The following is a 15,903-nucleotide window of genomic DNA, read 5'->3' as shown; positions in this document are numbered from 1 at the left end:
GAACCGGGGCCCTCTGGCATCCCAAGCCAGTTCTTAACCATCGCGCCACTCAGCCGGCCCAGAAGAAATATATTTTTAAGTCTTCCATTCAGATAGTTCTATCAGATGTCCTGGAAATCAGGGGAAGCCTTTGAAATCATATTTTATACAATTTCTCCTCTGTCCTCTCAGAAGTATAAGCCTAACCATTAAGAGGAAATTTTTCCAATCGTGTTTAATCTTCTTCCTTGGTTCGTTAAAAATTCTTCCTGGCATTTATCCTAAAACTAGAATAACTAAGTGAAATATAGTACGGGACAAGAGGAGATTTACAATGTGAATACCTCCATTAACTTGGACATTGCTCTTCTAATTGCAAGTATCTTGAAATCCCATCTATGTTCCTTTTTTTTTAAGTGCCATTCATCTCCCATCTCTGAGGAAGATCAGTAACATCCATGAAAATGGCTAGGGTGGGCTTAAAACTGAAAAAGTAATTAAAGCTTGAATGAACAAAACACTATGTGGTATACAAGTATAAAAAATGTGCATGTCTTAGAAAAGATGAAATTTTTGAAAGAATAAAAAACAATACTGTATATAATTTGTATCACCTGAAAGTTTAAGGAGAAAGTATAGTGGTAAGGAGTCAAGTGAGACCTTCCAATCATATCTTCATTTAGAATTAATTACCCCAGTTATAAAATTAGGGTGCTTGTGAACAATCACAAAGTGGACACCTGTCCTAGCACTTGTGGTTGAAAATAGAATGAGGTCACTTAATTTGATTTGCCTCTGCTAACCCTTCCTTTGCTAGAACATTTTTTTACCTTCATTTACATGTGCTGATTTCTTTGCATGTCTGTTTTCTTACCTTTCTCCCACTAACTTCAAGAGAATTGGAATACAAGGATAGACATAGTGTTTCTAAAAGTGACACACAACTTTCTCATTGGTAGGACAGGTTTTTCTGCTCCAGTTGCACCTAAGAATAAAGGGTAGATGTGACTATTATCATTCAGTGCAGTGATTGAGGTTTTGAAATTGACCACAAAATTTCGACCTTGCTGGACTTCGAGCAAGAATGCTTGTGATTAAAGTATTTGTATAGGAGAATGACTATTAGTCCTACGTTCCAAAGTGTTCTTATAAGCAGAAGAAATTATTCTTATTCATGACATTTAGATTTGTTTTCTGAAAGAAATACTATAATATTAGAATAAGATACCTACTTAGAAGGATATGCTATGTAATTCTATTTATGTTGAATTTTATGCATATATTATTTAAATTTATTTATGATTACTTAAGACATAGCCCAGTAGTAGAGATAATAAATGTGAAAAAATGTATATCATTAATTATCCGATAATATTCCAGATATTTTTGTTTGCTCATTTGCAAAGTTTATTGGAGTTTCATCTGTGAAACAGTTTTCCCAAAATTTAACAGCAGAATAGACAGTTTAATATTTTAACCAGTAAATTTTTAGTTTGATAATTTTTTAATTCATGTGAATGTTTTTGCTGTTTAGATTTGGGCTTTCAAAATATTTAATAGCAAATTTTTATATATCGTATTTGCCAGCGTATAAGACGACTCGGCATATAAGACGACCCCCTAACATTTCCACTCAAAATACAGTTTGTTATATGGTCGGCTGTGTGCGATTTTGCGAGTGTGGTAAAATCACATAACAGCAAAATCGCATAACAGCCGAGCATACACCCAGCAGCGCTGCTGATGCCTGAACGGTATGTGGAATGAAGTGGGCGGGCATCGGGAGGCCACTATGGCACGGGGCAAGCACTATGGGCAGTCTATCTGAAGTGTACCTGGCGTATAAGACGACCCCCCACTTGGAGGCATATTTTTCAGGGCCAAAAAATCGTCTTATACGCCGGCAAATACGATATTTAGAGTTTTATACTTGATTTTTAAAAATGGGTTACAGATTGCACACCTGGCACAAATTGAAGATGACAGAGCTGCAATGGTTATTTCTTGGCATCTGGCGAGTGATATGGATTGTGTTGTCACCCTGACCACTGATGCTGCACGTCGCATCTATGATGAAACCCAAGGTCGTCAGCAGGTGTTACCCCTTGATTCTGTTTATAAGAGGACTCTTCCAGACTGGAAAAGGTTAGAAAAAAGTAGAAGTAATGATTTTTTTCTGAAATATCTTTTCTTTTTTTATCAAAGTGCTGAATTTAAAAATAATTTTTCTAAAAGATGCCTAAAACAAACTGAGGAGTGACTCAAATTATCTACATTATTTTTATCTTCATCTTCATCACAAATGTGTACTTCATTAAGATCAGTATTACAGTGTATTCAGTTATATATTCTGGCCATGTTTAATTTGCCAATTAAATGTTATTTGTATATATGACACACACATCTGCAGGCACACGCACACACAAACCCACAGCAAATTTTTGGTTTTTTCAGCAGCTCGCATGGAAAGATTTTATTATCATTTACAATATTAAATTGCTTTATCTGGAGTTAGGGTATAGATACATGTCTGTTGTTCTATTTATATAATGTGAAAATAAGCAGCAATCATTTAAGTAGAGAGGCTCTCTAGTGGAACTGCCAATAGCAAAGTTGAAATGTAAGAGACCATTTAGTTGGGATGTTTTATTATTTTAGTATAAATTTGATTTCTTTAAGTAATTATTTCTTCGTTTTTTTTGAAGTATGTTTTTAGGGAATAACTGTGCAAACTAATTAGATATTTTTACTCTAAAATTTAAAATATTTTATGCATATTCTGTTGTGACTTTTTAAAAATTCACTTTAAAAGGCTAGAAGAAAATGGTAACAAGACGAAAAAATTAAAATGTGTAACAAAGTATTGACCAGTAATTTTCTCAGATTCCTAGACAAAGCTTTGCAAGGCCTGCAACTGGGTGGGAATAGGGACTTTAAGGAGCATGATAATTCATTTAGAGTCTACTATGTTATTAAACTGACATTTCATTTTGTAATCTAAAAAATAGATTAAGGAGACAATTGGAATTTGAACTCATCTATCTCCTTCTAAAATCTCTCACCCAGCTACTAGTCAGTACCTATTTTAAACAACATAGGAAATCCTGTTGGATTATAATTACTGTGTTGATAAGGGTAATAATACCTTTTGTGAGAATAATTTTCTCTCCAGGAGGGCTTCTCCTAGGTTCATAATCCCTGAAGACCAATTTAAGAATCTTTGATTAAGGGAAAGTATGAATTTGGTATTCAGAGCTAATGTTTGCTCTAGAAACTAGTTATCCTTTCTAGTTCTGGTATTGTACCTCTCATTGGCATTAAGTTATCAAGCTTCTAGAGCCACGCCTACCCTTTACCACGCCTACCTTCAAGATTTCAAAAAAGCTGTGCTATCTGGAAGAAAAAGGCCCTGACACCCCAGCCAGCCTCCATCTCTTGGATCCCATTGTTGCCTCTGGGCTTCAGTTGCTCATTACACTGTGTGGGAAGCACAGAGTCAGGGTACTGAGCTGCCTCTCCCACTTGTGTCTCAGTCTTGGTCCTTGCCCCATCCCTCCATTCTAGTGCCCCTCCTCATGACACAGTCATATCTGTGGCATCTTTTAGGGCCAGCTTTAGAGGCTGCTTTTCTCCTTGCCTTGTCAAACTAAACCGTTTATATTGGTTCTATAAACTAATTGAGGGTAGTAGTACAGATAAAACTGAGTAGGTATTTTTATATAGTAAATATTGTTTCATAATAGTTAATCATTCAGGAGTTTCACTTGTGGATAAGGAGTTGATTAAATGATCACAATATGTGATATATTCATGTTTTTTATATTTTATATTTTTTAATTAAAAAGCTATATGTGTTTTAATACTTTTTCAAAATTTTTTTTTCATTCAGACCTCTACCTCATTACCGAAATGGAAAATTATTCTTTAGACCCATTGGAGATCCAGTCTTTGCCCGAAATTTGTTAACATTTCCAAGTAACGTAGAACATTGTGAAACAGGTAAAGGAAACTACAGTGACTTTATATAGATGTTTTGTTTGTGATCCACATATATAAATTACTGATTATGGGATTTATGTTCTCATTTAATTTATAAGTGATAGTTTTATTAATATTTAATTTTCTTATTTTTTCCTGTTAGAAGAAAGTGTTGAATAAAATCCTAATGTTAGCATTCTTTGTAAGAAAAATTTGCAATGTGTTAATATTTTAGTATGAGCAGACAATGTCATAATTTAAAAAATTTATGTATTGAATGTTTCAGTGTTTGGTATGCTGTTAGGAGACACCATTATTTTGGATAATTTGGATGCTGCCAATCATTATAGAAAAGAGGTATGTATTTGAATTATTTTTTAATTTGTAGCTATAATTTTAATGTATATATATTTTTTTATTTACTATATTAAAGACCTATATAGAAACAATTTCATTTTATGATACATGTGCAAATGACTAAGTAACCTGTCAAAACCAATTTAAATCCTACATGTTGATAAGCAATATAAAATTGGGAAAAATATATGCATGAATAGGCCAACATGCAAATTAAAATGAGACCTGTTTCTGGGCTATGATATTATCAAAGATTCAAAACTGATGTCTGTCATTGATAAATAGTATTGGAAAAAGCTTACTCTCAGATAATGTTGGTGGAAATGTAATTTTATGTAGCCCTTGTTTATTAGTTGTTAGAGTTGCTGTAACAAAGTACCACAGACTGGGTAGCTTAAACAATAGAAATTTATTGTCTCTTAGTTCTGAAGGCTTAAAATCCAATTCAAAGTGTGGGCAAGGTTGATTCTTTCTGAGGGCTGTGAGAGAAGGATGTGTTCCAGGCCTCTGTCCTTAGCTTGCAGATCATCATATTCTTCTGTTCACATCTACGCATAACTATGTTTGTTCTTATAAGGATATAACTAATTGGTTTAGGGGCCACCCTAATTACCTCATTTTAACCTGATTACTTCTGTAAATACCCTGTCTTCAAATACGATCACATTCTGAGGAACTGTGAATTAGGAATGCATGAATTTTAAAGGGCACAATTTAACCCATAATACCTTTGAAGGCACGTTTTGGCAATATAAATGTTTCAGTCATCTATTGCTATATAACAAACACTCAAAAGTTAGTGGCTTGGGCCAGCCGAGTGGCTCAGTTGGTTAAGAGCTTGCTCAAGAGTTTGAGCTCTGAGCAACAGCAGTTTGAGTCCAGCCCGAGCTGAGCAGCCGCTGAGCTGCCAACAGGTAGCAGGATGGCTCAGCTAAAAAAACAAAACAGAACAAAAAAAGAGTTTGAGCTCTGAGCAACAGCAGTTCAATGCCTGGCCCAAGCTGAGCTGACACTGAGTTGCCAACAGGTGGCAGGATGGCTCTGCTAAAAAAAAAAAAAAAATTTAGTGGCTTCAACAATAACAATACATTAGTGCTCATATCTCTGTGGGTTTCTCCAAGTAGTGTTAGCTATATAGTTGCAGTGTTGGCTAGTTGCACTTGGGATGGTGGAAGCTCCAAAATACCTCACACAGCTGGCAGTTGGTACTGGTTGCCATCTGGGAATTTGGCTGGAGTGAGCCAGAAGCTGAGCTGGCATAGTCTGCTGAGGTTATTGTTCTCACACATACCCCAACCCCTGGATACTGTGAGATAATGCTATTAACATTTTTTAAAACGCTTTTGTCTACCTAGAGGATCTAGGAAGCAGTGCCTTAAATCTGAGTTCTCAACAAAGGGATGTCCTTGACTTGGTTTTGACTCTCAGACCACAGCCGTGCATTGGATTTGATCTTAGCCCTGAGGCTCTCCATTTCTTTTTCAAGAACATTTTGTTTGCTGAACAGGCCACAAATAAAAAACAGTTTTTCTATCCAGCAAGTCCTGGGTTAGAAATAGTTCCTTGAAATTAGTTCTTCCTTTAGTTTATCTCCCACTCATAGTGGCTAGTTGGTTCTGGCTGCTGGCTAGACACTCAGCTGGGTCTGTAGGCTGGCCAATTTGGATCTCTCCATATGACTACTTAGGCCTTTTCAAAATGGTATCTGGGTTCAAAAAGAGGTGTTCCAAGCAGTGAAGGCAAAAGCTGCTGGTCTCTTAAGTCCCAGCCTTGGAAAGTACATTTGGTTGGTCAGAATTTGGTCAGCCCTGACCCCAGGCAGGAGAGGGGGAATTGTTGGGAATAGATTCGCCCTTCTCCATGGGAGAAGGAGCAAAGATTTGCAACAATCTTTATACCATCACAATATAATAAAATAATTTACTTTACAAAAATACTCCCACAAGTTTAGGAAGAGGGGTACAGGAATATTCATGTTAATATTAAACAATTTATAATGGGAAACTGGAAATAGTGTAAATGTCCATCAGTGAGGATTGGACAACTTCATTATAGTATAATAATTTATACATTTGAGTAGTGTGTAGCTATTAAAAAGAATATAATAGACTTATATGTCCTAACAAGGAAGATGTACAAAACATATTTTGTGGAAAAGTTGCAAAATTATAATATATTTTTAAAAATGAGGTTATGTACTTTAAACAGACTGGAAGAATATGTTGTATACTATTGGATACATTGAGAAGGATTATCACTTTTTTTTTTATTTCAAAGTGTAAGTGAATTTTATTTAAATAGTAGATTTTTTATTTCATTTATTTATTTATTTATTTATTTATTTATTTATTTATTTATTTTTTTTATTTTTTTTTTTAGCTGAGCCATCCTGCCATCTGTTGGCAGCTCGGCAGCAGCTCAGCTTAGCTCAGGCTGGACTCGAACCGCTGTTGCTCAGAACTCAAACTCTTGAGCGAGCTCTTAACCAACTGAGCCACTCAGCTGGCTTAAATAGATTTTTAAATGGGAGCTAATAAAGGGCCGGCCGAGTGGCTCAGTTGGTTAAGATTAATTAATTAATTAATTAAATGGGAGCCAATAATTCATGTATTTCACGATAAGGAAACTATTGCATCCTGGAAACAGCATTCAGTTGGAAGTAGAAAAGCTGAGTTTGAAAACTGGTTGAGCTATTTGCTGGCTGTATGAAGCTGGGTATTCTATACCCAGCACAATTAAAATAGATGCCTCAGTCCTCTCATACATGTATCATTTTTTTAAAATTAGTTTCAGGTGTACAGAACAATGCAATAGTTATCTTTTTCACCCCTCACAAAGTAACAACCCCCTCCCCCCATCCACTACCCTCCCACCCGATATCATGGTTATCTATTACAATTCCATTGACTCCACCCTCTACTCCATATCCCGTGACTATATGTATATATAATTATAGTTGACATACAGTATTATACAACATCAACTTCAGAAATACAGTGCGGTGGTCAGGTCTTTACATTGTCTATGAAGTGGTCTCCCAAATAAGCCATGAGTCCAACTGGCCCCCTAAAAAATATTTACAACATTATTGATTATATTCCCCAGACTGTTTTTTCTATCCCTGAGGCCATATTGTAGTTACCAATTTGTATTGTCTTGTCTCTTCCCCTTCTCCTTCATCCCCACCCCCTCCCAACTAGCAACCCTCAGTTTCTCCTCTGTGTCTCTGAGACTATTTCTGTTTACATTTCTCATTTATTCAGTTTTTTAGAATCCACGTATAAGTGAGATCATATGGTATTTATCTTTCTCTAACCGCTGTTGCTCAGAGCTCGTACTCTTGAGCAAGCTTTTAACCAACTGAGCCACTCAGCCGGCCCTATCGCTTCTATATTACTTTTAAATTTTACTTAAAAAAGAAATCTACTCTGCAGTATGGACTTTCAGGGGGCTATTGTAAAGATTGAATCAAATAATACATGTAAGACATTGAGCAGAAAGCCCAGATATGGTAAAATGTCATTAAAGAAAAGCTCTCTTTGGGCCTTTTCAGCTTCTTTTGCTTGGCTCGCTCCAAACTCTTTGGAGTGTACTTTTCCTCCTAATAATGGCCCTTGAGCCATACTCTATTGATTGGGCCAGCTTCTGTTTCTTTGAAATGTATTTTTTCTTCTAATAAACTCCTTTTCTGCAACTTTAAAAAAAAAAAGTTCTCTTGGATCTGAGATCCAAAGATCTTGAATTCTTCGATACACAAGAAGTATTAAATTTCATAAGCATAGTGTTGGGGGCTTGGAAATGCCGGGTATTTGTTTTCCAATGCATGGAAAACAAAAGTTTGGAAATTATTATAACTGAAAATGAGTAAGAATGTTTGTGATTATGTAAGAAAAAAAAACCTTTAAAATATGAGCCAGTATCTATAAACAGTGTATTCTAGAATCATGGGTACCTTGGAGACCACCTACTCTCACTTTCTAGATGAAAAACTTGATGCTCAAAACAAATAATGTGTCTGTACCAAACCACACTCCTGATTCATGGCAGTACTAGAATTAGAGCAGTTTTCTTTGGGCCTAGTTAAGAAGAAATAATAAAAGTATCTTAGTACGAGAGCTAAATGAGTGAGATTATTGAAAATTATACAACTAGTTGGGGATTAGTATGTGGCATCTTCATGTATGATACCTTGTGAACCTAATAATGACTATAATATACCAGAAAATAGTTGTGGATGGGGAGTTGCTATATTCTGGTAGTGATTAGCATATTTGTATGTCCTGAATTACAGAATAGATACCATACCCATTAAATGTTATGACTACATGGAATCATATTAGGAGAAGATGAGAAACTTACTAGTGAGGATAGAATTAACCAATTGGGTAATAACTGGAAGATTGTTGTTAGTTCAGTCAGATATTTGCACACCCACCCACTGAGACACAGTGGCATGGTATTAAATGTTGAACATTTGGCTCTCTGGGGTGTGGTGTGGTGGGACCCTGATTTGTAGTTTTGCCAGTCTCCATGGTGTAAACACTTATATCATGGCTGATTTCCAGCTGCCTATGTGCAGTAATTGAATGAGGCGTTCAGGAGACCTGGCTCTCATGACCCAGTAAATGCTGTCTCCAGCACACTACTAGGTAGAGTGCTAGTAGAAAAGAAAAATATTAAATTGTTTTCCTAGAGAATTCATCAGTATAAACAAATTGGCCTTTGTGTCTATTTGCAGCCTGCATGCATAATACTTGGATGGTCTGAAAAATCTCAAAATAAACATTTGGTTTCATATGGTGCTGGACTGGTAGAATCTTTAAATATCTGATCAGAGGAAACACAGATGCTCTCTGTAGGAATTCACCTTTATCTTAGTACTGAAAAAATTTCCATGTTGAACATAAGAGCAAAAATTTTTAAGTATGTTTAATATAGTTCAAGAAATGAAATTGTTGAAAATGAGGAAAGAACAAGTTGATTTAAAAATCAAATAGAGCTTCTAAAAATTAAAAAATATAATAAATACTCACTGGACATATTTAACAGCTTATGAGAGAATTAGTCAATTGGGAAATAGGTAAGAAAAATTATTCAGAATGCAGCCTAGAGAGAAGGAATGTAAGAGAAAAGTTGAAAGTCGTGGGAGATAGAATGAGAAAAATCTCAGCAAAAAAGTCTAATCATAGTGCCAAGAAAAGAGGGAGAAGACGATCGATCATAGGCAACAATATTTGAAGAACTAATAGCTGAAAAACTGTTTAGAACTGATGAAAAACATCAATCTATAGCTTCAAAAAGTAATAGAGGGCCAGCCAAGTGGCGCGTTGGTTAAGAGCTGGCTTGGGACGCCAGAGGGCCCCGGTTCAGATCCCACATGTGAGGGCCAGTGACACTGCCCTCTACAGCTAAGATGCTGAACAACAGCTCAACCTGGAGCTGGGCTGCCATGAGTCGCCAGCGACGGCGTAGGCTGCAACCCCTGTGGCAGTGGGTTGCCATGGGCTACCGTGTGTAGCCAGCAGCCAGCATGAGCGGCCTTCCTAAAGCCAGCGACTGATGTGCCTCGCCCAGGAAGAGCGCAATGATGGTGCCAACTTGGGCCAGTGAAGCAACGTCCTCCACAACTAGACTGAAGAACAAAAGGACAGCAACTTGTCTGTTCCCCTTCCCCCAATTCCCCAGCGCTGTTCCCATCTCCCAATTCCCCAATAAAAATCTTAAAAAAAAAAAAAAGTAATAGAGCATGTGTGACAAAAGCAGGTGCAGTATATGTTCCTCATAATTGGTATAGCAGATATTGATTTCTTTGCTTCCGAAGTTTTGGATGAAGTCGTATAATTCCAACAGTTAAATATTGTTTTAAAGCTCCTCTGAGAAAAAGGTTTTTATGGCATTCCATTGGTAACATTGTTAGGTTTTAGTAGTTGTTACTGTTTTGTCTTTCTGAATTCTTCATGCTATTTATGCTACTTCAACCCCTAATTTATTCCACCCCTTGCTAGTTCCTACAGCAGTTGTAAATCGGTATTTCCCAGAGCTGTAGGGATGTTGTTCACTCACTGAATTTGCAAAAGCTGTCATTACCTTTTTTGTCCTGATAGAGTACTTAGTGAGGTAGAATCATAAGAATAGAGGTTACTTTGAGCATTGAAAAACTATCCCTAAAAATATTTGCCGAATTATTGTAAATGGGGAGCCAAACTATCCTTTCTACCTGAGGCTTGTAACTCATATTGTCAGTCTGTTAACAAGAGAATAGACAGATCTGTAAATTTGAGTGTGTTTGTTATTTGAGATGGTATCAAATCCTTAAAAACATTGCCTGAATCCTGATAAATAAAAAGTTCATGAATCCAGTTTGTATTTTCAGTGTTCACTTTTAGAAACATATAAATCCAAACCAAAACTAAGAAAGTAAGGTATTGTTTGTTTTACTAAAAGATTCATTTTACCAAAGAATTAACCACTATTCTTCAAATAGGCATCTTATTACATTAAAGAAATTTTATAGTATCCAATTGGATGGGGAAACATGTATAGTACCCCTAGAATTATATTAAAAGAGTAACTACTAGTTAATATTTTTCTATTACATGACCTATTATTACTTTAACATTTTTAAAATATCAAGTTTTATTTAATCTTTTATAATTCAGACACTATTTAACCCTCAATATTAGATTGATATACCGTATTTCCCCATGTATAAGACACACCCTTTTTTGAAAAATTTAGGGTCTAAAAACTGGGTGCATCCTATACAGTGGTTGTAGATTTTTTTTACTTTTACCACTTTTTTCACGCTTGTTTTTGCGCTCATACAGCCACTGTATAAGACGCACCCGGTTTTTAGACCCCAAATTTTTTGAAAAAAGGTGCATCATATACATGGGGAAATACGGTAGGTATTTTTACATGTCAAGTTATAATGTTCTTCAGCTGTTTCTAATGTATGCATTCTGTGTCATTTGGTGGATGTGCCATTATTTATGTAACTTATTGAAACATGTAAGCTTTATATTTTTCATTATGAAAACAGTGTTTCAGGGTATATTGTTCACATCTGTGATTATTTTTTCAGAATAAATTCTTAGAAGTGGAATTCCTGGGTCATGCATATGTTAAGTTTTTTAATGCTTATCGTACAATTTTCCTTTGATAAGGACTGTCCCAGAGCAGATTTATACTAGAAGACCCTTTCTCCATAGCTTTCCTAACACTCAGTGTTGGGTGTCATGTGGTGTGGTGTATGGAGAGTGTGTGTGTGTGTGTGTTTAACATTGTGAGGAGTGAAAATATCTTATTTGATTTCTGCTTCTCTGGTTACCAGTGAACTTAAACATTTTATTTTTTATACTTCCTAGATCTTTCCGGAAAGAACCTTCTTAAAGATCATGAAATACCAAATGTAGTGTCTTTTTTATTCTCTCACTTCTCTGAAGAATTTAATTCTTGACTAACTCTACCTACTTTTTTCCGTGACTTAGGTTTTACTATTATACATAATTCTAGTCCCCCCCCAACTCTCACATTACTGGCTCTTTTACTTCCCACAATTGAAATCGTAGTATTGCTCTCTGAAGATTCAGCCCTATGTTTTTCAGTCTGTATTTTCTTCAGTGTAATATTCTCTCTTTGCTATCCTTGGTTGTCTGGATATTTGTATCTAATAGAAGGAAATTGAGCTAGTAATGCTTCCTTGATACTGTTATGGCTTTCAGAAGTGCAGAATACTCTGGCTTGTTGCTCTCCCTCTTATCAGTCAAGCTGTCAGTTTCACTTTTTGTCATTTGTGTTGTCACTATTCTAGTTTAGGTTAACACTTAAGAATTAGTCCAGTTCATCTCCATACCACTATTTTTATCCCCAATTCATCTTACACATGAGTAGCTTATTAATTTTGTGAAACACTAGCATGATCATGTCACTTCTAATCTCAGAACCCTTAAATGATTTTCCCTTTCATAGAACAATTGAAATAAATTTTATAGACTCACTAGTTAATATCTGTTTACTTAAAATAGGTTGTTAAAATTACACACTGTCCTACACTGCTCACCAGAGATGGAGATCGCATTCGAAGTAATGGAAAGTTTGGGGGCCTTCAGAATAAAGCTCCTCCAATGGACAAACTTCGGGGAATGGTATTTGGAGCTCCAGTACCAAAACAGTGCGTGGTCTTAGGAGAACAAATAGGTAGGTTGAATAAGTACTTAAATAAAGATTTCTCATTTGATTTTAATCCTTTATTTGGGGCATGTGTGTTGATATTCTAACGTGAAAAATTAACCAGTAACAAATATAAGATGTTTTGTTTATGACGTGTGACCTTCCTCCCCTATTTTCCCTTCTGTAGGCTGTGTCACCTTGTTTCTAGTCAGCCAATATAATTGTTTCTACATCTGTGCTCTGAAATATACAGTTGACCCTTGAATAACACAGGTTTGAACTGCACTGAAAAAAACCATGGATCGAAAACAGCATTTTCGATCTACAATTGGGAAGCTGTGGATATGGAACTGTATGCATTGTTCTATGCCATTTTATATATAAGGGACTTGAGCATCTTGGATTCTGGTATCCATGGAGGCAGGGAGGGTAGGGTTTGGTCAGCATCCCAGCCCCACTTTGTTCAAGGCTCACCTGTACTTTTATAAGAGGTCCCCTTCAGGCCATTACCTTAGAGCCTATTTGCTCTTAATTTTATACAGTTCTAATATGCTTCAATATCTGCTTTTTCAGCAAAAAGTAGTTTGTTTTTTGAATTGGGGAATTGGGGGAGGGGAACAGCATTGGCAAATCGGGGAAGAGGAACAGATTAATAGAAAAATGGGTAGATAGCATGAATAAGCAATTTTCAATTGAATAATAGTAGTTAATATTTGAAGGCTTACTTATGTACCATATACTTTATTAAGCTTGTCACTTGAATGGTTTCATTTACTGCTGTTCTCATTGTGCAGATGAGGAAGGTGAGACTCAGAAAGTTTAGGTAACTTGCCCAAGTTCAGAACAGTACAGGTATTGATTTGCACAGTGAAGCAAAGGAGTAGAAAGAAAATTGTCTGTTTCTAGATTACATAATTGAGATAATTTTCTTCTCTTTTATCCTTTTCTATGTGTTTTTTCAGATGAATGCCTCAATGAAAGTGTGTCACTTTTATAATCAGAAAATTTTACTAATTTTTTTTAATACTCAGATGAAGATTACAGCCTTGTTTTTGAAGCAAAATGTTAAAAATGTTAAATGTTTTAATTGAATTTATAATCTGGGAAGTGACTATTACACTGTTAAATGGAAAGTGGTTAAAAAATATAAATGCAAATATCAGACATGTTAAAAAATTAAACCTGCAAACTTGTGGACTGAAAAGACTAGAAAAAAGTGAGATGGTAGACCTACTGATTTTCCCCCCAACCTTCCTTTTTTTCTATATTCAATAGAGATCTTATAAGTAGAAATACTTTTTTAAAAAATTATTAAAATAAGTATGAACATTGTAGAAGCCTGGATATGGACAGAAGAAAGGGGAGTTGTTAATAGCAACTGAAGAAAGGAGAATCATTTTGAATGACCAATAAGTAATTAATATCTAGTTTATAATCATGATATCATTAAACTCATTAATGCTTTTATTATGTTCATATATCCAAATATGTATTATACATCAGGCAATCTTAGACATTATTTATACTTTATTACGTCATGCTTTATTTATTCTAATATTTAACCTCTCAGTTCTGTCCATTTATTGGTGTTTTTTGTCATTTTAAGAAAGCCATTCTTAAAGTTTTTAGAAATACTGACCAAGATTATTTAAGTGCTGTGGTTTTGAGGACAAGGATGTTTTGTTTTGTTTTAATTTATGGAAATAAATAGTATAATGCATTTCCATGAACCTATCACCTAGCTATTCTTATTTCATTTATACCTACCCCTCTCACAACTTACCTCCTTCCCCCTGCTGTCCCTGGGTAGATTATTTTTAAATGAATCAAAGCAGAGATTCTAGTATATTTTTTTCTTAGTCATAAGTACTTATCAATTCTTTGCCAATAAAGTTCTTAGAATCATGGAGAACACAAAATTTGAAGAGACCTACATATTTTTAGTAAAGTCTGCTTACCTATCCAACTGTTTAAACCTTCCAGTGGTGAGAAAGTTGCTTCTGCCTTGTAAGCCTAAAATACTTGCCCAATAACAGCCCTTCAGATATATTTTCAATTCTTTTGTATTATTTTTAGTAGCTTTTCTTATGTGGTCATTCCCCAAGATAAAATGAAATAATCTAGTGTCTTAATATTTCAATGCATTGTAATTTGAACTTTCTTTATATGAACTGATTTTTTAAAGTATTTTACTGTTTTCATAGTAAAGCTTCATAGTTCTTTTTTCAGATAATTGAAAACTTAAACATATCACATAAACATATCACATAAAATCATTTAGATGCAGACTTGAATGTGAATTTTGAATTTTTCTCTCTGGGAAAATTCTTTTAAATGAGTTAGGAAAGACTTATAGATACCATGGTAAATAGAAGTTAGATTTTATATACAAAAAATTTGAGGTGGATAAGGCATGTTTTAAATTAAGCTGTTACTATCCTTTTTTGCATAAGATATGGAATAGCCTACTGTTAGTGCTGCATTTGATGGGAAATATTTAATATTCTATCTTTCTGCTTATAAATAAGAAGACTAATGTTATTTAAAGCATTTGAATATACTCCTTTCTTGAGTATTTAAGAGGTAAAAGAACCTTATAACTAAATTATATTAAGAAATAGGATATAAATCCTTAATGATCTGGAGTTTTATGTTGTCTTGTGAAGAAAGGCAGCACCACTGACATACAGGCCTGGATATGACTCTGTAATTCACTCTGATATAAAATAAGTATTATTTTATGTGCATAGAAAGTATTTCTTTACTCTGAAATTGGAAGTACTATCAGACCAGTAAACCAGCCTTTTTTCTAGATACCTTTAAGAGTTCCTAATAAGTCATAAAGAATTAAGAAACATGAGGACCTTGTCATCACTCAGTTACATATACAGAATTTGTATTTAAATATATGAATATATTCATAAGCATACCCAGATTGTGTGTGTGTGTGTGTGTGTTTGCGTGTTTGCACACTCAGTGTAGATTCCCAGAATGTTTGAGTGTTTATATGTCCACTGCCATGAATATTGATCATCTTTGTATGGGACTATAACCATTTAGAATATAGCCATTTAAAACTGTATAAAGGGGCCAGCTGAGTGGCGCGTTGGTTAAGAGCTGGCTTGGGACGCTAGAGGGCCCCAGATCGGATCCCACATATGAGGGCCAGTGACACTGCCGTCTACAGTTAAGATGCTGAACAACAGCTCAACCTGGAGCTGGGCTGCTGTGTGTGAGTTGCCGGCGACGGCGTAGACTGTAGCCCCTGTGGCCGTGGGTTGCCATGGGCTACCATATGTAGCCAGCAGCCAGCGTGAGCGGCCAGAAGCCGCTGTGAGTGGCCGTCCAGAAGCCGGCGTCTGATCTGCCTCACCCGGGAAGAGCGCAATGATGGTGCCAACTTGGGCCAGTGAAGCA

At 35.5% G+C, this 15,903-nt stretch overlaps 1 protein-coding gene across 1 annotated transcript in view; it reads left to right on the top strand.

Annotated features, from left to right (window-relative positions):
- SMCHD1 (structural maintenance of chromosomes flexible hinge domain containing 1) overlaps positions 1-15,903 on the top strand; it is a 143,987-nt gene that overhangs the window by 117,569 nt on the left and 10,515 nt on the right. Inside the window, exons 42-45 of the mRNA XM_019665107.1 lie at positions 1,934-2,124; positions 3,869-3,978; positions 4,244-4,314; positions 12,342-12,513. Of these exons, the coding sequence (XP_019520652.1) occupies positions 1,934-2,124; positions 3,869-3,978; positions 4,244-4,314; positions 12,342-12,513 (544 nt within the window). The remainder of the gene's footprint in view (positions 1-1,933; positions 2,125-3,868; positions 3,979-4,243; positions 4,315-12,341; positions 12,514-15,903) is intronic.

This window comes from Hipposideros armiger, unplaced genomic scaffold, assembly GCF_001890085.2.
Source record: "Hipposideros armiger isolate ML-2016 unplaced genomic scaffold, ASM189008v1 scaffold_433, whole genome shotgun sequence".
NCBI classification, from domain to species: Eukaryota; Metazoa; Chordata; class Mammalia; order Chiroptera; family Hipposideridae; genus Hipposideros; species Hipposideros armiger.
Note: the sequence above shows the minus strand (reverse complement) of the source record. Positions and strands in the feature narration are given on the sequence as shown.